The sequence below is a fragment of the Suricata suricatta genome, chromosome 7 (genome assembly GCF_006229205.1).
Source record: "Suricata suricatta isolate VVHF042 chromosome 7, meerkat_22Aug2017_6uvM2_HiC, whole genome shotgun sequence".
NCBI classification, from domain to species: domain Eukaryota; kingdom Metazoa; phylum Chordata; class Mammalia; order Carnivora; family Herpestidae; genus Suricata; species Suricata suricatta.
This window is the reverse complement of record NC_043706.1, coordinates 62,768,257-62,792,362: the sequence shown is the minus strand read 5'-3', so window position 1 is coordinate 62,792,362 and position 24,106 is coordinate 62,768,257. Positions and strand designations below refer to the sequence as shown.

The 24,106-nt window shown below is 33.1% G+C and overlaps 1 protein-coding gene across 50 annotated transcripts in view; it reads right to left on the bottom strand.

Annotated features, from left to right (window-relative positions):
• Nucleotides 1–24,106, bottom strand: part of RIMS1 (regulating synaptic membrane exocytosis 1) — a 460,984-nt gene that overhangs the window by 92,984 nt on the left and 343,894 nt on the right. For 19 of the 50 annotated variants that reach the window (XM_029943500.1, XM_029943502.1, XM_029943512.1 and 16 more), the window contains 2 exons: nt 20,637–20,708; nt 13,401–13,513 (listed from right to left, as the gene is read on the bottom strand). In XM_029943500.1, coding sequence (XP_029799360.1) covers nt 13,401–13,513; nt 20,637–20,708 — 185 coding nt within the window. Of the gene's footprint in view, nt 1–6,040; nt 6,129–13,400; nt 13,514–14,606; nt 14,790–20,636; nt 20,709–24,106 lie in introns of those variants that run through there. The other 31 variants (XM_029943495.1, XM_029943497.1, XM_029943511.1 and 28 more) reach the window with 3 other exon arrangements.

Below are 24,106 nucleotides of genomic sequence, written 5' to 3'. Positions count from 1 at the left end.
AAATGATATTAATTTTAAGAATTTTTTTCACACTGATTTTCCCAGAGCTTTGTAACCTTCACTTTTAGTATCATGAAATTCCTAGAAAAGACAGTTGCTTGACACTGAAAAGATTATTCACCAAGAACTACTGGACTGAAACAATCTGAAACAGTTCTGATTTTAGCCTGCCAGGACAACACCTTGTGTCTCTAAATATGACATGGCTGCATTTAAATCTTTATTTTGCAAAACTCAAAGCTAAATCATAAGGAGACAGTGGTAGTCTAACTAAAAGGAATTCTAAAATAGTTTTAAGTGACTTTATTTTGACCTTACAAAAATGATTAATATACTATTGTTATTCTTAAAGGAGGGAAAGTTGACATCTTTTAATCTAAGAAAGAAATTTCCAAATTCTGACTCAAAGCCATGAGTAGACTCCCTTGACTGACCAGCAAAAAGTAGTTGTCATGCTGTCCTCACTGCTGCTCTCAGATTTCAAGAACAGAAGCAAAATGCAAAGAGCTTATCATTTATTACTAATATCAAAAGATCAGGTAATTACATAAAATTTACATTTTTTAGTAGTTCTCATTATATCCTTATGGTTTGTACATTAGTGTGTATTCTGAAACAACTTTACACAAGTTATCATATTTCAGTAAAAGTTTTTTTCAGAAACATCAATGAAGAAGCTTCAGTGTGAATTTGGAAAGTTCTTAAACCTTTTTACAGAGTTTGCTTTCTTACATTTTATTTTTAAACAATCTGTTGCAAAATGAAATGACATTTCTGAATTATTGGAGTGTCTAAATAGTAAAAACAAATATATGAATTAAAATAAAATATTTACCACAAGTTTGAACCAGATGACATGATTATTAATGTACATGATTTATACAGAATAATAGATACTTAGTAATGATAAAACAGAATTGAATCCTTGGAATATGATTACCTCAATATAAGTAAAATGAGCCACAGCCCATAGAGCTCAAATATCTTACATTAAAAGAATGATTACTAATCATTAAAAATGTTTGTATTGACTTTTAATGCCAATAGCACAATTAAGATATGAAATATCTTCCAATTCTCCCAAAAATACTAGCATCAAATTCACATTTTAGAAGTATCCTGAATGTTGGTAGCATTGTAATCTAACAAAATTTTTAGAATGCCAGTTGCTATTTCTTTATAAAAAGAATATAAGAACTGGAGGACTTCTGGGTTTTAATATTTTTTTTATTTCAAGACTGTCACATACTAGAGAGTTAAAAACACCCTCTCATTTTCTACAACAAATGTAATTATCATGCAGTTGCATTTATCCTTTTAATGAAATATAGTCATTAGATACAATATACTCAGATGGGAAGGATGTTTGCTATATACCTTTTCAGCTGTGATTGCAGATAGAGTGACAAACAATTCTTCTCTACCTCTCAGTTGCAATTAACAATATTATTTTATACAAGAGTTCTTTAGGTTTGAATTATTCATGATGCTTTCCAAAAACTGAATGCTGTTTGATGTTGAATGATTTGTGCTTCTTAAAAAAGCAGACACTTAACCTAAAAAATATTTATTGAACTTAAATCCGTTTTCTTTAGATCCACTTTATTTTCAGTTATTTCTAAACTCTGGCATTTATATCAAGTGAACATCTATATATCAAACTCAGCTCAACATTACAATTAAGAAAGTATAAAACTAGAACATTTTTACAGCTTAATTTAAAATCATACTTATGAAATCATTCCATCTAAACTGAAAAGGGACTCTCATTAGAGCATGAAAGATGAGAAAAGTATGATTTTAAGGGTCTGTAATTTATAACAATTTTCTAGTGGAAAGTATTAGATATTATACAAACTAAAATAATTATTCTCTTTTCATTTTCCATATTTTGTGATGTATACTTATTTTAATTGTATGGATGATCTATCCTTGATGAAACTATAAATAAGCTGAAATCATTTGCAAATAACTGTGTTTGTGTTTACATGCATTTATTGTAGATCTACCTCTTTCATAAGACTGCTAAAGAGGCCTGTGACTTGAAAATTAATAAAAATAATAAAAAGCTTAAGAATCTTTAATAAGTCTTCTTCCTTAACTCTTCACTGAAAACTTGTGTATAGATGTATATAGTATCACCTCCTCCAAAGAGAATGTAATGTTTCTGGGAAACCCTTTGACTTACCAGACATTTGCTATTTGCTTAAAAATATTTTCTATATTATAGTTAGGTGTAATTTAAGATAATTATAGTTTAATTATTATACTTTCTTAAATACATTTAAAATTTTTAATAAATTTATAATTATATAAAGTTAAATTTGCTCTAAATCTTCATTTCTTCCTATGCATATATAAATTAACATGAATTTGGAATTTCAAATGTTTGTGTTTACAGGCAAAAAAGAAAATCCATACCATGTATTGTTAAGGCTTCAAGTACTTTGAGTATTCTAACTGAAACAAAAGTGTAAATGAGAATAGGAATAATAAAAATTTCTATATTACTAAAAATATTAAAGTAAAAACATTATGAGTATTTTACTTTGTAACAAGGTTAGCTAGCACTTCTATCAATGGTGACACAGGATAATATGTGGACAGGTAACTAAGCTTGTCAAGTCAACTACCATGTGTTGTCACATTTTGTGAATAGAAAAATTAATGCCTCTGTTTCACTGCTACTTAGTACAATGAGTCTGCAGAATGGAGCCCCATCTTTGCTCCAATGTATGTCTCAGAGAAAGCAATGATAAATGACCACATATCTGGAATTTATCAGGCAGAATGAAATAAATAAATGAAACACCTACAATGTCTCAGTTATTGACAATACTGAAAAAGTTTTCTCTGAAGCATTTTAAAAAATCACTGAGAGTGGTAACTCAAACATAAGAAACAATATAATATGTAACATGGAGACTATAAAGTAATAAAAGATGAAAACTATTTAGCTAATTGATTTTGTTAACCATTGTAAAATATACTCAGCCTGAGTAGAGAGATGGGTTGATGTCTGAAAAATTTTAAATGTAACACGAGTCTCTACTAACAGTTTTTTAGGCTTTAGAAAAACACATTGTTAAGATGTATAAACCTTCTCTAAGCATCTGGAAGCAATGTGGCAAAACGGTAAATCCCTAGGATGGGGAATGACTAGGTATAGATTATAATCTTAGACCCATTACCATTTATCAGTTCATCAGCGCTGCCTTGATCAATTCCTGAGACATTTCTTCATTGTGGAGTTTTTATTTCTAAAGTGATTAAGGTTACTCAATGTAACTTCCAGCTATTGTGGTTTATGTTTTTGTATAATTTCAACAGGGTATTAGTAAGGTATTTTTTCCATTTTCAAAAAATGGAGAACCAAAACAAGGACTTTCTCACTTGCTCTAGTACCTAATTTCTAGCATTTTAAAATCTGCCAACTTGCTACAGCTACAGATGTTGAGGGGAGAAAAATCACCAGTCTATTTAACATTATTATTTATTATCATGGGTTCTTCTCAATTAAAAAGTATTCCTTGCATGTTCATCCTATTTTTGGAGTCATACAAATGTAGTAAGCAACTTTGACGTAATACTAATATGTCCTCTACCTTCCACACACATATATAGTATATGTACTTTAAGATTAAATGTTTAGACTGTTTTGAATACACATAAAGGCCCAAATTCTGAGTTGCTTTCCCAGAATAAAATGCATTTCAATTTGCAAGGGTAGAAATGTGTCAAACGGTTTCCCTTGTGCTCTTGTATGCTACTCTGAAATATGAAGGACTGTGTTGTACTAGTATGAACAATAAAAATACCAGATAACACCTATCCAGTATGAGAAACATTAAGCACAAGTAAATAACATGTTAAATGAAAACACACTGCCTTTAAGGGCTTTTAAAGAAAATAACCTGTGTTTGGATATAGATCATTGAAATGCAATTTCAGCACAGGTGAAACAGGTAATTTTTATATATAATCACTCAAATCTCACTACAGCCAAAGGCACATATCATCCCTTATCATAGCATGCTGATTTTCACTGAACTGCCTAAAACAAAGCTCAGGATTTCCAACCCCAGACATCACTTTCAGTGTCAAAATTGTCAAGCACCAGAGCAACACTCAAAATACTATTCAGACACCTGACAGATAAGAAAGTCAGGCTCTTGATGAAAGAATCTGCCATTTTACCTTGCCCTTTTATGTTTCACAGGGATAAAAGGCTTTGTAAAATGTTTTTCTCTTCTGAGAGGGAATACTGTTTTCCTTATGAGACACTTCTTTGAACAGTCTTCGTGAAAAGCAGCCCATGTAGGTAAGGCTTCTCTGAGGGAATAACAAAATCATTCCTTGAGGGGTCATGTTGTTTATTCCAAGTGATCTTCAATATATTTATCCATAGTTTTCATTATTCCAGTTACACTGATGGCAACAGTATTTATTTTGAAAAGTTTGATGTGGCATAACTGTTAAATTCAGTATCAATTTTTTGACAGGCTTCTCCCTTTTGTACAAAAATATTTACCAATTTTAAAACTTGTTCAAAAATATAATATTTAAGGGAAATATATATTGTTAAAAAAAATCAAAGAACTTATGCCTGGCTAGACCTCTATCTGCCTTTTAGTTTCCCTCTGCACTTTCCCCACAAATCCCAGGAAGAAAGGGGTAATGATGTTCTCCCACAATGAGGCATATAATGCAAACTGAGCCTTAGTTGATGTGTGTTAAATATGTTGAAGTTTTAAATGTCTATACGCTATTATAAATAACCAGATACGAATCAGCAGAATGGGAAAATAAAGTTAAAACTAAGAGTTCTGGGGTGCGTGGGTGGCTCAGTCAGTTCAGCCTCTGACTTCGGCTCAGGTCATGATCTCGTGGTATGTTGAGTTTGAGCCCCACAGAGGGCTGGGCACTGACAGCTCAGAGCCTGGACCTTGCCTCAGATTCCGTGCCTCTCTCTCTCTATGTCTCTCTGCCCCTACCCCACGTGTTCTCTCTCTCACTCCCTTGCTCGCTAATAAATAAATAAATAAACTTAGGAAAAAACCCCTGAGATCTAAACTGTTTTATATGAGCTGCTTCACACCCTAAAGTTTAAAGAGAAGGCTAGAATGACAACTATATTTATGAATTTATGGCAAAAAAAGAAATGGATAAATTAGACACTTTTACTAATATGAATAGCCATTCATAAATATTCATAAGTGTTCAAGAAAAGCAAAGCCTTGGAAGATAAAGAAACTTAAATCTTTGAAATCACAACATGATAACAATAACAGGAAATAAGTCACCTGGCCAAATATGCATCTAATAAAAATATAAATAAAGTTGAAATCCCTTTTTACTTAGTGATAGTTAAAATAATGCTGCTTCTGAAGAATACACAAATTAACTTACATGTTTTAGCAAAATTGAAGTTACATGATTTTTTCCTACAATGTGTTTTACAACCATAGTACACTCTTAATGTGCAAGTATCAACTATACAGTAGCTAAGGTAACAGAAGATTATGAAAATAATGTTTCTACTTTTTTATATGAATTGCACCTAATTAAAGTTAATGCTTAAGAGTTCCAGAAAAATTATATTTTGCATAAGTTAGCACTCAAACTGTTTTTGTCAACATTTAAGGAAGGAAATTACAGGTAACTTATTTGAGCATTTTTTATAAAAACCTGATACTTTAAAATACAGTTGACTAGAGACAAACCTTAAATAGCCTCTATGACTTGGTTGAATTATTATATATTTTATTAGTGAAACAGAAAAACAAAAAGCAACAAATGCCATTACTTTCTGCCCCTGTTCAAATCAATTAATAACTTGAACTCTAATTGCTTTTCATTCTCCATGTGTGTAAATTACACATTTTATAATAAAGAAAATTCATATTTATGTAAGAGAGAATATGATGTGTTTTGTTATGATTCAAAATTGCTTACAAAACCCAGAAAGTTAATGCACTTAAGAGATACTATCCAAAGTTATATAAGTTAGAAACTTATGATAGTAACATTTTTTTCTCACCTTGATGTCATTTAATTTCTGGTTCTGTTTTGATCTTCTTATATCATTATTTCGATGCCCCCAAACTACATTCATGGGCTCTTTAAAACTGTCCAAGAAATGTAGCAGAGAGGGAAAAATTGGCTTACTTTTAGAATGAATAATTTAAAGTATGCCTACTATAAAGCAGTTTGTGAAGTCTAAAATGATATGGTCTCTCAGCTTTCAACATAAAAGAGGGAAGTAAAAGATAAATAATGTACTATGAACATTTATAGTTTTTCAAGTTAACTTTTCAACCCCAAGAATGTATTATCTTTGTTCGAATGCACTGGTTTTATTTTCTCAGATTACCTGGTAACTTGGGAGACAAGCCAGGTACTAGGAGACTTAGTTGAGTGGTAAAAAAAACTGGCCCTAAATGGGCCTCTCCAAGATCCTGGCGCTGTAAGTGGTGGATGTCACAGCAACATGGAACCCTGGACAGAACACCAACTGCGGACTGAAAATCTGGTTTTGTCACCTTAGGGATTTCACTTAGCCCCCTGACTCTCCATGAAATAAATGGGTAATAATACTTCCCTTACAGTTGTACACATATTGTTACCATGACCGTGTGGTATTGTGTGCAAGGCAGGTACCCAGTAAACGCTGTTGGAATGTCGGAGAGCTGGTAGAGCAAAGTGGTTAAGAACAAGGTCTTTGGAGAGAGCCTCGGGTCTATCTCCTTGTTCTACCACTCAAATAAATGACTGATAACGGGCCAGATTTTTAACCTTCCTAAGCGTTAGTTTTCTCAGTTGGAAAATGAAGATATTGATGGTTATCTCTCAGGTAGAGAGCTCTTGGCCAAGTTACTGACATAGAGTCAGTGCTCAATAAATTCTATCTAACATTAAAAATGCTTATAGTATTTAACATCTTTCTTTATATGTGCTTTACAATTATATGCTTTACAAATATATGCTGAAAAGTTATATACCAGTCTCCTGCAGTTAGGGTGACCAACCAGCCCCCTCTGCCTGCAACTGTCCCAGTTTTAGCACTGGAAATTTTGCATCTCAGTCCTCTATAAACTGGGACCATTAGTTGTCCTACAAGTTCACCTACAATTCCCTAAAAACAAACTCTCACCAGGAGCCCCTTCACCTAAATCATCAGCTAGGCGTGGCTTGTCCCATGTGAGGACTCAAGATAGCTTAGTTCTCCAATGGGATCCATCCCAGAAAAAATCAGCTCATATCAAGAGTTTCTATGCAAAACAAAACTGTTTCTTTACATGGGGTATGTGAGCCTAAAACTTGACTTTATTTAAAGAGATTTCTTGAACGTGCTTCTATCCGTTATGGGATTTTAAAACTTTCTGTGATATGTTTTCTCTAATAGGTCTAACAGGAGAAACCTAACAGGGGACCATGGGATGGGGAAAGGGGTGGAAAAGAGTTAGGGAGAGGGAGGGAGGCAAATCATGAGGGACTCATGAATACTGAAAACAAACTGAGGGCTGAAGAGGGAGTGGGGAAGAGAGGTGATGGTCACGGAGAGGGGCACTTGTGGGCAAGAGCACTGGGTGTTATATGGAAACCAACTTGGTAATAAACTATTTTAAAACAACAACAACAAAACCTTTCTGTGACTAAGCAATACTCCCTTTAGTATCAGGCGAGAGGTGCAGCATCCCCTGAGCACTCTGCCCTGCCTGTGTGCATTTTGGGATGTGCGGCTGGCTCTTTTCAGTCATGTGTGGTTCCATCCTGTGAAGCATAGCCATGTCCTGTGTGCAAAGAAAACTGGGCAGGGTGATGGTGCATCTCAGCCAGAACACAATGACCTTGTAAAAATGTCACAATCTGTCATACTCTGCAGGGAGCCTGCAAATGTGTATACTTCACAGAGACTTTAGGTTGCACGACTTAGGAATTTTGTTTTGTTTTGACTAGTTAAGTATAGCTTTTGGGTAGTAAAAATACATATGGAAGATCTCTTTAAATAATTATTACCTTTTCCCTTCTTTTGGCTAAATTAATTAGGTCACAACTCATTTCTAATATAGAATTTTAATGTTTTTATCATACTAAAATTTATCATGCAAATCCAACTAAATTCTTCTGAATTGAAGTACAAATGTATTGGCCATTTCTGAACCACTGAATTTAAAGTTATGTTTCTGATACTTGAATTAAAAATTCAGGATGGCTCACAATCTATGCAAAATCTAGGGACCAAGACATCTTGGATCTTACTGAATATTCTATTTTTTTATTAATATGTACTTATTTCCTAGTATATTGTCTGACATATGCCAGAATATGTATTTACCTAAATATAAACATATTTTTATAAATTCAAAGTAAGTAATTGAATATTATCTCCCATTTTCTCTATGTAATACTGAGACATATAACACATACCTTAATATGCTAGGATTTAGGGATAACATAGTTGGGATTTGTGCTTATTAAAATAGGATATACTGAAGTATAGTGGAAAGAGGTCAAAAGTAAGAGACCTGGGCTTATAGTCTACTATTCATTCAGCAGTGTAAATGGGTAAATCTTTTAATCTCTCATAGTCTGAGCTTTATCATTCATAAAATAGAGATGATGCTACTCTCAGGACTAATTTTTAGACTTACTATATCCACCGAACTAATTCAATCAATCATTAATCCACAATACTGAGTATAGAGAGTTATTTAATTTTTAACTATTATTAATAATATTATTTCAGTAAGCTGAAAATTCATTTTCAGATACTTAATTATCAGGCCAACAGTATTACTGAATAGGAAGTGGTATTGGCAGCACAGGAGAGTAGGTCAAGGTATATGTCTGCTTGAAACTCAAAACCAAAGACCAAAACTCAACTGTGATCCAAAAGATAATAAGGCTGGAGGCTACCAATGTGCCAACAAAGCAGGCTAATGGGCGAAGGGAAGTAACATTTAAGCATTTATTTCCGAGATGCATGATTGCAGCGGGGGCCAAACATTCTACAATATTAGTGCCATCAAAAGGGAAAATCCAGGGATTTTCTATTCCTTACAGGATATACTACCCTGACCAGAAAGTAAGAATTAAACTCTTTACATGAGAACAGAGGAATGGAAACAGACAAAAATATTTTTAAATGTGTTATTTTTCCAAAGAAATGGTTAGAGTAGGTAAATTTTGAGAGAAAGCACTCTTCATTTTAGTATTTTCCTCTTTAGTGTGAACTATGCACAATACAAAATACTTAACATCAAATTCCTTACAAAACATTATAGGGAAAAAACTACCTTTATGCTAAATAATTTTGCTCATTATTTCAATAAACACAGTTATATTACTCACATATTATGAAAGAAAAGGAATATTAAATGGTTAAAAGTTACATTAATATTTACCTTTTGTGGAAGAGTTATATTTTTCTTGTTCTTCAATGAATTAAATGCACATAATGATGGAAACAAAAGAAAGAAATCAGCAAATTTATAGTTAGACATGGAAATGTGAATCAACACAATGGCATGAATAATAAAAATGCACAACATATAATGTGATATGATAAATCACAATGACAAACCATGAGGAAGTCTTAAATATGGTGCTAAAATTAATCAAAGAAAGAATGATTATAATTTTAGGATTTAAAATGAAAACAGAAACACTGGGAAATTAATGTTTGGCATTTAAAAATATATTGTGTGGCATTTTTCTTGCCTTTTAAGAACTGCAAAATATTTCAGCACCGATTTTTCCGAAAGCAATCTATTAATACATTATGAATTTTTATTGTAACTATATTAAAAAGCATATGTAATATTCATATAGACATTCTTGTCATTTCAAAAATGATAGCAGTTCAGTTAATTTGAAATTTTATATAATTAATGAAAAGCTGAATTCTGATTTTTACTAGAGAGCATGCATTTTATCTTCACTGTGAAAATATTCAGTAGCATTTTCCATACAGAAAAAAATTATCCTAATTAAGTGATCTTTTCTTCCTTCTCCAATTAATTACATTAAAATATCTCAAAGTGAAATTTTTCTTTGGAGATTATATCTCTTAGACACTTCATCAAACTTCTATCTGCTTCCTTGTTGGTACACTATTTATTGAAGTATAATGGCCTTTCTAGATATTACTGAAGGGGACTACCAGTAGACATTTAAGTAGCAGATAAAACAATAGAACACATAAAATATAACTGGCACATCAACTTTAGTTACAAATAATTTTTAAATACTTCTTTAAAAGATATTTAGCTGAGCACAAAATATCACTTCATTGGTTTCAGAATCATACAACATCTGTACACAATTATGTTGCTTTCAGCTTCACTCTCCACAGTGCTACATTGGAATACAACTTTGGAATACAACCAGAGAAATTTCTTGGAGGTCTTTGCTCCTATTATCACAAACCATTAGTTACCTAAATTGTAAGAGTACTTTTTTGACTACTTCATCTCAAAACCTGTGTTGTGATCATTCCTCTACTTTTTTTTAAGTATACTTTAATATAATCAGAATCCATGTAGCAAATATGCTAATATTCCTAATTTTTAAAGAAAACTTTAAAAACCTTTTTTAAAAATTAAGTAAAAATGTATTTTCAAAGGATGTGTTTGCCTTTAAAATAGCACCTATTGCTTCCATGGTACAAAGACAGAGTAGTAAAACTGAATTATAGAAAACAAAACAAAACATGCATCCAGTCAAACAATCTAATCATCCTGGCTTGAATCCAAAAAATAATCATGTAGATAACTGTACCCAGAAACCATATGATTAACATTACTTTGTAAATTCATCAAGAAGTTGCATCACTATCCAGGAATTTAAACCATTTGAAATATTTGCTCTTACCAATCAACTGCTTATCATAAACTCAGTTCTTTTTCCAAAAACAAAAACAAAAAAACTACTCTTTGTTAAAAATGAAACACAACAACAACAACCACAAAGAAAATTGGAGAGAAGGAAATCAAGTGTAGTAGAGGCTTAACTGCAAGTAAACAGCACTCAGCATTAACTTCATAGAAGATATAATTAATGTTTAAATAATATCAAAAGAAAAAACCATAATTCTATGAAAGCCCTATGAACAGTGAAATCAATCATAAATAGAACAAGCTAAATTCTGTCTATTCCATCAATCAAATGAAAATTTTACTTTAAAAAATATATTTTGGGACACACAAAATGTCATGTCTGTTCAGTTTGAAATAGATCCAAGATAGGATGATAGTGGACACTATCACCATTTACCAATGGCCCCAGAGCAATCATATCATTAAGTAAACCAGACCTATTTTAATAATAGAAAAACACTTAGATAAAATAACACGTTTGTTTTCATATTTTTAAAAGGTTTTATGTATATGACTCTTGAGATCATAAATTTCAGGAACCTCAAATAACAAAAAGTTTACTAGTATATTTATGATATTAAATATCAAAATAAGTCCATCAATTTCATCCTCAGTCATTCCTTTCTTCCCACATCAATTCAATCCTTACAAATTGATGATTTCTCTGAAAGACAACTGTGAATATGAATAGCATAAACAGTAATGTTGATATTAACAACAGAACATAAGCTTTAAAAAAAAAACAAATCCAGCATACATTCCAAATCATTTCATAGAAGCAATTCTTATTTCTATAAAAATTATATAGCTATAACCTCAGTATATGAGTCATATGCAATACCCTTATAGGCTTTTGAACTCAGAGTGTTTTAGCAAGTGGAGGAAATGCAAAGAATTTTAGGAACACATGACTTTTTGGATATTGATCTTCAGCAAATTATGGCTAGTAACACTGAGTTTGTAGGAAAATTCCAGAAATTGTAGTTCTTTTAGTTGTGCAACAGGAGTTCATGAATAGATAATTTAAATAAACACTAAAGTTTATATAAAGCAGTTTCTTTCATCTGGGGTATTGTTAATTTGAGTCTTAAAAACATTAATTATGAATTTTCTTCTCAAAATGTTCCCAAAAGAGAAAAGAAAGTTTGTTAAACACGTGAATTGAAAATTCCAATGAATTAATTGCTATTTTAGAAAAGAAAGTCAGAAATTCACATAGCAGCATATATTTCTTATTAACTAAATGAATACTCTTATAACAACCCTGAATATTGAGGCATGACATATCAGTGAGATGTATAATCTTTTTAAAAATAATACACATCCTGAGTTTACAATAGTAGCATTCCTCTATTAGTAAGTTGATATTTCTTAAAATCTACACTAATCTTTCTATAACCAAGTATTCTGTTTATAGATTCTGCCATAAGTCTTTGAAACAATGTATTTATCTTCTTAGATCATTTCTGTGATACATGTGTGATACATTTCTGTGATACATTCAGTCAAGTACTTCAACTAAGTAAGTAAAACACATACACAGCGCCCTCAATATAGAATGAAATACAAGTTTCATATAAGCAACAACCACACTGTTGGAAAAATATTCAGAATGTTACCCTTTTAGTCATTTTATGGGGGTGAAGATTTTGAATACATGTTTTAAATGAGAGTCCATTGTATTTATATTACAACCCCAAATGAAAGATTATGTCAGTAATTTTCTTAGCAGATCCCACCATAGTTATGTTATAACATATAGTGATAAGCCATTTCACCCTTGGAGAATTAGGATAAATCTTGGGTCACATGAAAAAATACAGTGACTATTTTAACCTGGCATATATATAATCTAGCCCAGATACTTTAGGGAATTTCCACTGTCAAAACTTTCTCCTTCTGTCTTTTCTCTCTCTCTCTCTCTCTCTCTCTCTCTCTCTCTCTCTCTCTCTCTCTCTCTCTCCCCCATTCCCTCTCTTTCTAGGAAAATAAACACTATGTGTATATGCTTAAAATAAGAATATCTGTAAGTAACATGAACTGTTAACGAAAACACAAAGTACTAAAATGTGTTCTCTAAGTCATTCTTCATAAGACTTGTATAAAAAAACAGAATATTGTGAATAAGTTAAAATTAAAAATACTAGTAAAGACTTCAGTTTGTTTAAAAAACACTTTTTAAAAAGCTTAAATAAGCCCTCTTTCACACATAAAATACTATATTTTACTAAGATTTTAAAAATTATATTTTGTTTCTTTGTTCCTTTGAAAACAGGTGTTTCTAGGGCTCAATTCACTCTCTTAATTGACAATCTAAAATTCATTCATTCACTCACTCAGCAAAGTCAGCATATATGCCTTGAACCATTAACAGTTCTGGGAATAAAATTCAAAGAAACGAAATCTTAGGATTCAGCAAACTACATAAATCAAAGTACTGTTCATTTAATAAAAGGAGTATAAAAAGAGGTGGTTCTCAAATCCAAGGTTTTTGGGCAATGATCTCTCTTTTTTGGATACCTTGTTCTATACTGCCGCTTCTCACTGGCACCTGTGGGAGCTGCCGGCCCCTTCGGTTGCTGAAGGATGTGTCTGCAGGAGGGGAGTGCGTCGGACTTACTTGTCTGTGCATTCTGTGGGTAAAAAACAAAGGGCCAAATGAAATGGTGAAACTCTAAGAGGGCCTGACATATACTTTCCCTTCTTCCTGTTACTATTAAAATAGACATAAACCTTCTACCTCAGCTTTTGGAAACAAAATCAAATGCTCTTGATGATATGTGTAAAAGAAATATTATAAAAAGTGACTAAAAGAGAGAATAATGTCTGTCACACACAATTCTGCAGAATGAATTCCTGAATTGACTACAATTAGACTCACTTCTATAAATTAACTTTCTATGAAGTTGTGGCTTTCCATTAGGTTATCCATTTTTGGTGGTACTCAACCAAATATATCTACTTACAGACTCTGAACCCTAACACTATGGGTGAATTAGTAGAGAAGGGCTGTTGCCTAAATTGCTACTATTAAGTCAATGTTTATATCTAGAATTATTTATAAGTGAGACGAATAGTTCTAGTTGTTGACTTTTATAAATTACCATTCACTTGTTCTTTAGTTTTGAATAGGAAAAACTTTGACAGATATTAAAAAAATAACCTTAAGTATATGCTATAAAATATACTGGTGGAATGACTGAAATTACAAATACAAATTTGAGAAGTGTGCAGATACATTACTACTGCACATGAGTAAGCTGACCTCCATCTGCTGGCATTCAAATTGTTTTTTAAACTAAAGAAGTTTAAAATACTCTTAAGATTTTACTGAACACCTACAATATTTTTTAAATTTCTTTTATACTTTTAAAGTAAATACACATTTAACTCTCCAGGTGATTTTTCATGAAGAATTTCACATAATTAAAATATATCAATATATATTATATATATATGAATATGCCACAAACAGATGGAAGGACATAACACAGCCAAATTTAATTTTCAATGATAGCTAATTGGCAGGAACTATAGACTACTACCAGCACAGTGAAGATAGATGCAAGTAATAGAGGATGTGGGAGAGATTTAAGTGCCACAAAGAAAGGATTAAAAAATTATGGTGTCATAATGAGTGAAAGCATCAAGTGCTTAGGAAGGTACAACACCACACCAACACCCGGAGGCAGAACATGAATGCTGGGCTGGACACTGAATAGCGACCTTGTCAGAAGCGGAGAAGGTGGCGCCGACCCTCCGGGGGCAAGGTGGTGGGTAGAGCACAGTGTTCTGACACTAGAGTGCTCACTCGACCTTGAGCGAGCGGGATGTTTTCCCCTAAGAACTGGCTGATCAGTCGCTCTTAGGGCTGCGTATCCCCTTCTAGAAAGGCATGGTGGGAGAACCCTAAAACATTAGGGCCAAAAAAGATCTTCAGTCAGCAGGTTCACAATAAGTTTGACACCAACACATTCGTCCAAGGAAAAGCTGGTTACTCTTACAAGGCAGCGACTTTAAAAACCAGAAGAAACCCATCATCATGCAATTACTGAAATGGAATTAAAATGAAACCGACAAGTTATTGCAAATGTGCATGCCATGTGGTTTTTACAGGACAAATCCAGATTCCTCCAATGTAATAAACTTCCTGTTAAGTTGTACAAGGGTAGAGACTTCTGTCTCTTGTTTTTTACTGAACTGTATCTCTAGTACCTAGAATACAGCTGTATAGTGAGCAGGATCTCAATAAAGATAACTTGATTGAATCAATAAATACAATTAGAGTAATGAATATAGGAGTACTTCAAGCATATGTCTTCAAGAAGAAATAGTACACTGTAGGACTCTGTGTTTACTATGTTCTAATTTTACTCTGCAATAGGAAGTCTATTCCAAGTAGGCTGCAAAAGAAAGATGTCTTCTGAGGTTAATTTAAGCAGACCAACAAATTACAATGATACAATAAGATGGAGAAAGTTTCATCATTGAACTGACTAAATACAAATGGCTGATGTATGGATAATAACATGTCTTCTAAGATTAAAGAAAAGTCTAAAAAGATATTTATTCATATATCGACAGTTATCTTAATATAGGGTTCAAAATTATTGTGAAGTCAATTTATGAGTTAAAGATTAAGAATTAAAAGTGATGTATGTGTAGTTTCTTTAAAATAGATACATGCTTTTGCCTTTGAAGATATTTACAGTTTGTATTTTAAATAAAATGCATGTCCAAAATACCCAATCTGTATTATTTTTTATGTTGACAGAAACAAAGATATAATACCTCATCCTTTCTAGAACAATACTGTAAAATTCACCTATCAAGTATGAGAGTAAAAAATACACACTGATCCCTGGAAATACATTAATTATTGTTTATTCAACTTGTATTCAGACTGACAAATTTTCTCTTAAATAAGATGATTTTCACAGCTGTAATTACTTTAAGACAGGGAATCTCCCCTATTTCAGAACAATAAAATGGGAAGATGTCAGGTTCTTGGGGACAAAAAGGTACAACTTACATCTATAATAAACATGCATTTTTATCTTCTTGCCCTATAGATGAATGCTTTATCAGACCCATATGGCAAATCCTGAAACCTGGACTATTGTCTCAATTTACAGATGAAAAGAAAAAGAACTACAATACATACTAAGAATGTTCATTTATTGTAAATTGACTTTTCACATTAACTTAACTTTATAGAATTACTTTATATGGAAAGTATTACATGATTAAATCCTTCCTATTGGTAAGGAATGAGTTTTTATATATTACTCTTTAGAGGCCATGATCATGAGAATAAATTTCAAGCAATCCTTGTTTAAAGCACATTTTCTTAGTGTGGTCTGAAAATTGAGTAACACAGTTTTCACCCTAGTATTGAGAAATTTCATTTCAATGTCATTTAAATCTTGCTTCATTCTTTAATGCAATTCATGAGCATTAAAATAACTACTTAAATATGACTTGAAATGTGAAAACATTAGGTGGCCCTTATATGGCACCAAACTAAATGTCAAAGATATAAAAAGCAGTTTTGGAGCAGACAAATGACTTCCAGGTCAGTATGGTACAGATGACGTAGTGTTCTCATCTCCAAAGCCATGAGCTTACAGTGTTTGAGAACAGCTTTAGGCTTACGGTTCATCATTTAGCACAAGATCTGTTTTTTTTTCTTTGACATGAACTAAAAGTCCCTCAGCATCAAAACAGTCCCTGCTGCCAGCCAAACTGTAACAAGTATGAAAGCGTAGACCAAAGGTAGGTGTCAAAAACCACTTTGCCTGAGGAAGAAAGAGGAGTGTGCCAGGAAATCTGAATTACAGGAAGGAAAACTGAGGAGAGGGAATGAAAATGCAGAACTTGAGAGAAGAGCAAGGTGTGGAGATGAGAGAGAACAGAACCAAGTACAATTCATTTTAGACGAGAGGAAAGGAGAATTAATCAAGAGAGTTTGAGGTACAGGGCTGAAATGCTGACAGCATCTAGGCTGTCGAGCCTTGATGTTTTTAATGAAATGGGATGTGCTAAGAACACAGGGATGCAAGAATGGAAGAGATTAGGAACAACCATGTTAGAGAATGGAATAGGAAGTGTATGAGGGATAAGGAGAATGACAGGAGCAACTTTTCTTTACTGAGCATCAATATGGAGCTGTCTATACATGCCAGGCACAGCATGTATGTGTGGGCACACACACACACACACACACACACACACACACACACACACATGCTCTTCTTTTGATATTCTCATAACAGCTCTGAGAAGTGTCATTATTCCTATTTTATAGACAGAAAAACTGAGGCTCATAGAGGGCCTTGTAAAGAGATAAAGAGCTAATGTGTGAGTAAAGACAGGATCCACACAGATCTACTGAGCACCAACACTTGCTCCCTTTGCTGCCTACTGAGATAGGATTTGTTATATCACAAGACAAAAAATGGCAAATCCTTGGATATATTGTTAATCTTATAAAACAAAACATACATATATATCCAAACATCAAATTGTTTGACAAAGTTTAACAGAATTGTCTCCTGAGAGTTTACAGGAACAAAATGTATGTGAAATGGCATTTAATGAATCCCTACTCTGCTATATAGATCTATAAATATCTCATAGTTTTTTAAGCAAAAACTAAGTCTTCTAGGAAAAAAACTCTAAATCAAACCTAAGTATGTCTCAAGCTAGTTCGCCATCTCCAAATGCATATCTAAATATTTACCACTGAGTCCAATCTATGCCTACTCTCTTCACCTAAGACTAGTATTTTTATTTGAACTTAAGTAAAACACATTTCTCACCAAAATCTGAGGTTGTTAGTCAGACATTTCTATTGTTGCAAATGGTCTTCCAATAAGTTTCTTCCTTGCAGCTTAATAATATAATTCTATTTTTTAATAACTTGTTAAGGGATGGGCATGCACATGGTATTTAAGGTCAATGGTTCAAAATGGTTCCTCTTGTAATGGCCATTACAGGACTATACGGTCTCTGTCCAATAGCACCAGCACAAGATTGCATATACAACCAACTATAAATACTAGTCCTGACAAAGTATCCCCCAGGTAGGTTGTAGAGGATAGGTTCTACAAGAAAAGTCACTAGGGTGGAAATGAGAAATGGTGCTAGCAGGTCATAAAATTGAATTTACATGAGAATCAAGAGTCAGACTTTTAGCTTACTAAGGAGTTTCCCCGAGAGAATCTGAAGCACTGCTTTCAATGGCTAGGCACAAAAGTCAGACATCAGTTCTGCTTATCTTGTTTATAACTGGTCACCATCTTTCAAAATATTTTCTTACGAGACTATTCCTCATAAGGCCTACAAAGGGCTTTTAAAATTGATGACCATTAAATAGCAAATTTTGCCTGAAGCCAAGGTGTGACTGTGTGGTATGGCTACTTTGGGTATGTTGTTAGCTTCCCACAGGCCAAAGTCAATGCAGAAAGCATTCATACTGTGACCTCAATTCACCTGTAGTTAGATGTCAACTCAAGGTGTCTTCTAAAGAACTGAGAGCTGACACAAACCTAGAAAATCCAGGCCACTTCTTCTTTTGTAAATAATTACTCTGCTCACTTAAAAATGAGATATTACTCTAATAAAAGTCAGTGGAGAGCTTTAATTATAGTTGAACCAATATACACACTTAAAAGGTTTGAGTTTTCTATATTAAAACCTATTAGCAAACTAAATAAAGCAAGAGTAATATGAATATGGTCCTTAAGTAGCAAACATTTGAGACTAGGAAATCAATCACATTCTTGCTATTTATTTTGGAGGGAAGGAGGACTTGTATTTATTTATAGATACTTTCAGTGTTGAAGAAGAAAATGCCCAAATATTACTTATTTGTAGTTAAGCACCATCAGTTTATTCTAGAATCATCTAGCATTTTGTAAAACAGTATCCTATTTTCAAAGACTAGTTCACTCATATATCCTAACTATAAAACTACACGTAGTAGTCACTCAACTAGTAACTGTTAAGTGAATTTAAAATGCTAGAACAGAATAAAAATAAGACTTTGAGGAAAAATTTCAATCATGTCAAAATAGTTGAAATTATACTTGTCTGTGAAGCAGGTGTTAGTGAATGATGTTAAAGATTAAAACCTTGTCTAAGGAATTTAAGCACTTATGCTAGTAAAGAAGCTGCAATTAACTGAGATGACATTAAAGAATATGTAAATAGAAACATAATCAGTATTGTTTCATTGCAGTCTGCTTATCTATCTATCCATCTATCTATCCGAAGTGCTAGAGTTTTGTCTTTCATTTCCTTTCTCAAAGCCTAGTGTCTTTGTAAAACTGAATTTCTACTCAACACTTTTTTTGAATTCTCTAAATCCTTGTTCTATTGTGAATTAGATTCCCTAAATAGTCGGTATTTCTATAGACATTAGCTAGGAAAAATCCCATCTTCCCTTTACGCACATCTCTTGATGTAACTAATACCTATGTAATCTCAACTCAGAGGTAATTATCTCCTGGGAAGCTTTCCTCTTTTGCTGTCATTATTTTATTCCTTGAACTTAGCACATAAATGGGTACATATCCTTTAAATAAATAACTAAATTGTACTGACTCTATCTCAATTAAACCTATTGTGACAGCTTAGCTGGTGTCTTGCACTTGCCCTAAGATCTCTCAATCCACCTTATAAAATGTTGTTATAGTATTCTATAATTCTGGAACTCAAAACCAATCATCTGGCTCTCAGTCTATCAATGGCTGATGGATGAATAAAACAGAAGGTGATATTCTATTAAACAGCACACAAGGTCATGTGCAACAAAGCATCTAGGGATTTCTCCAGTTTTATTTTCATCACTCTCTCCCATCTTCTGGAAGAATTCTTACTCTCAAAATGTATATGGATCCCCAAAATCAAGAGGAAATTTTATGCCTCAGTGTTTTCTCATTTTTTTTTCTCATGGACTACTCTTTTCACATCTACTTTTATGTATCTAGATTTCACTCAAGTGATACCTTTTATGAGATATTTCCTTTCTGCACTCCAGTTTTTCCTTATGTTCCCACTGTATCTTGCGCATACCTCTAAATAATCCTATGACACTTTAACGCATTATTTCATTAACATCTGTATCCCCCTGCATGTTCTTAATAATTTTTGGATGAACTAATATTATGTTAATGGATAGTTAATGTTACAGCTATGTAAAATAATGTATTAATATCTTATACCTAAAAATAGCAAGAAAATTATAAAGTTGGATAAATTGCAAAGAAGGCCAGTAATTCCTTTAACTTTTACACTAATTCAGCATGTATCTTTTATATATAAGTAGAATCTTAGATCTATTCACAGAAAGATTTTTTAAACATCGTTCAGATAAATAACACTCAAAATATTCACATATTCTAAGTATGACATGCATTTGCTAACATTTAAATAACCTAAGAAACAAAATATTGATGTCCCAACATGTAAGTAGGAATGAGTACAGATTTAGTCCTCTTTAGTAATCAACATGATCTCACTATGAGAAATACATGTGATTTTCCTTAAACCCTAGAATTTAAGGGCCACCTTCAAATTACCCTTCTCTTGGTTTTTTTTCAGGTCATTTCTATATGGGAGGTTTATTTAAATGAATGTCTTTAAACACCATCATCTGTGCTTAAGAATTGATCATGTAAAATGAGAGAGAAGGCACCCTTGAATATATCAGGTGAAACAGAAGATGGCCACACAGCACAACACCAAGCCTACCTTTCTGCATCAGAGGCAGTGCCTTTCCTAGTCTGTTTTTGGATGCTAGATCTTTCAGACTTTCTGGAGTGCCTGTGGAATGAAATGTTAAAGAAATACAAAATATATGATGAATAGAGCTACAATAATATCATACAATGATAAAAGCAACAGGCATGAAAATGGCAAGTATCTTCCTTAAATGGTTTTGTCAGTTGCTTTTTTAAACTAAAAACAAATGATAATAAAAATAAAAACCAGAACCAGTGCTAGGTGGAAGACACAAGTTGCCCAACAGGAGACGCAAGAAGCCCCGTTAGTCCAGACAGGTTTGCCTACAGTAAGGACCTGGTATGGGCCCCTGCTGAGCAACTGTGCCTCTCCTAATGAGTAAATAAATCCAGTGGGAAAATGTAGTGATGACAGATATGATGACAACAATGGTTTAGGTGCTGAACCACAAAAGGGATGACATGCCCTCTACTTTTACAAGTTGAAACATGGTGCTACAGAGATTTTTTGTTATTCTTCTCTCACAAAATATGGGCTGAAGAAAACTACTACAGTGGAATATGCTTCACATAATCATTTTAAATCAAATATTAGAATTATTTCCTAAGTGATCATAACCAAGCTTTTGGAATCATGTAGCATATTAAAAAGCTAATTGCATATCACAAACCAAAGACCTAATAAAGTTCCCAATTACTCTGTTTCAGAAGTAAATATGTACACTAAACATTTGGAACTTGAAATGCATTTTCCAAAGGAAATATTTATATAGAGAGACTACTTCCCTAAGCAGCAGCTTACACATGCTTATTTGACCTTGTGATACTGTGGTCAAGAAATTAAAACTTACTTTTAAAAATCCCAGAGAAACCATAGAAAGTAATGTGCTTTTAATCTTGACAATTATATATTTTTATCACAATAGTTGATTCTTTATAACTTATGCTTATTTTTCTTTCCTGAAATCCCTTCCGACAACAAAGAGAAAACTGTCTGTCATTGCTTATTAATGCCGGATAATCTGAATGTCTCCTATATGTCAAGCCCTGCTCTCAAGCCCACTAGAAACACATGTCAAAGTACAAAGTCCACCTTCACAGGGTGTACAGACTTCTGGGGCTGCTCATCTCTCCCCGTCTCTTTTGCTGTGGCCAAAAACTGCGTTTACCCTATGTTGCCCTTCCAATTGAGGGTTTCGGCTGTGTGTTCTTCAGCCTTCTGTTACTGTGACATCTCACTTCTGAGAGATGAAGAAGGGTTGAAGCAGAGGGGGGAAGAATCCCTCACTTACCACTTTCCTTTAATAGTTGGAAAAGAGGATCTACTGAAGGGCAGTTCTATGTCAGGCACGGAGGTGGCAATGACTTATTTAACCTTCATGACATTCCTTTCGGAAAGTGTCATATTCATTTCAAAGATGGGGAAGTAGACTCAGGAAAAGGGTGCTCAGTCAGTAAGTAGTAGAGTTGGGATTAGAATGTAAGTATGTCTGGCCCCTAACCTGTTGTCATATACTGTCCAGGAAAGAGAAGGGAGGAAGTTGATTGATTCTGATTATGCTCTTGAGATATACTCTTGCTCCAGAAGGCAAGACACCATGAAATAAAGTATAGGCGTAGGAAAGTACTAAGAGATGATCTCTGATGTGAAGAGAATACCTCCAATATTCTTATTTACTTTGTTGATCCTGTGATCAGGAGAGGTGACAGTAGTGTGTAGAAGAATAAAGAAGTATGTGGCATGTGGCTAAAATCAATGCTAAATGGTTCTTGGGAAGGAAAGCTTGTTCCTAAGGTAAATGCAAGTAAGGCATATACATAGGAGGAGCTACTGCAGGCCCAGGAGGTATCTGGGTTCACAATAAAAAGAAATATACCATTATGAGAAGTTTATACATTGTCCTAAGAATGCTCAGGGACTTGGAGGACAAATGTTCTTTTTCTCATATTTGGCAGAAGGCAGAATGAGAGCAGAGATTTAGGCCAATTTATGAAACTCATTGTCATAAAGGTTTTCACTCCACTCATTTATTAATTAAACAAACATTTGCATATATGCCAGACACTGTGCTAGTTGTGTGTGAACACATGGCTGTGAACACATATACAGAGATTTCTGTCTTCAAGTAATTGATATTTTCTCTGTAGGAGAAAAGCAATAACTCACAAAGTCATTAAACGTCAAAACATGAGGTCAAGTGAGACTCCACAATCTCAACAGTAGTGATCACACTGAGTCTGTGGCGTAAATGACTCGAACACAGTAGTTATAAGCACAGATGCTGGACTTGGACTGTCTGAGTTAAACAGTTTCTGTCTAGCTTGTTGTCAAGTTACTTAAACACTTCGTGGCTTAGGTTTTTGTTCTGTTTTTTTTTTTTTTTACCTGTGAAGTGGACATACTACCACATCACAACTTTGCTAATTCTAAATATTTCAACATTGCTCAGTATTTTTATTATAGTTTTTGTTTGTAACACTACACAGAACAGGATTTGTAGTAGTTTTAGCATTACTTAGAACTAGCTGGTGATGAGTGCTATAAAAATAAAATTTAAACTGATAGTTATATATACTTGTTTCATGAAGGTGAAGACTTTTATTCATCTATAATAGTGCCAGACTCAGAGTCACTGTTCCATAATTGAGTGACAAACATTCATGCACAGGTTCATACATCTAGCTTTTTATTTGTTTTTAACTTGCTTGTTAAGAACAACTTTTTTTCCCTCCTCAAATGCTATAGAAACTTTCATTTATTGAAGACTCATCCTAAGATTTCTACAAAGGACAGATATTTATAATTCTTTTAACCACTTAAAAGGATCTTCAAATTGAGTTAAAGTATACACATTAATTGTAATAATGCAGTATAAAGGAAGAATAGAGAAGAAAATAGAAAATTCAAATCATCTTTTCCACTCCAAATCTCAAGTTATAGCGATAAATACCATTATATATGTTAAACACAGCTATTTCTTACAACAGAGGCTTGTGACATGTGAAATGGGAAAGATAGGAATAATCCACCTACAGTTATGTACTATACTATTGAAACTACTGACCATATAATCATAAAGTGCAACACAGTGAAATGAACTATATTCTACCTTACATGCTAAGTAAGTGCTTGTGATCAGGAATGGAATCTGAGTTATCTCTGTATCATCAACACCTAGCACATAGTAGCTGCTCATGAGTATTTATTGAATGAATGGTTAAGAAAAGTAATATTTTGAGTATTACCCTGAAATTTGAGAGTCTAAAATTATATTAAGTAATTAGGGTTACAAAATTCATTTTATATAAAATAAAATAAATTTAGAAATAAAACTTTTCCTATTTTCTGGGCTTCAGTAAAATACAAAATACTATAAATAAAAATGCCATTTGGTTATTGCCTTATGCATAATGAAGCATCAGCCATTATTATTGGCCCAATATATGCTTATGATGATGCAACAAGGCAGCATAGGCACA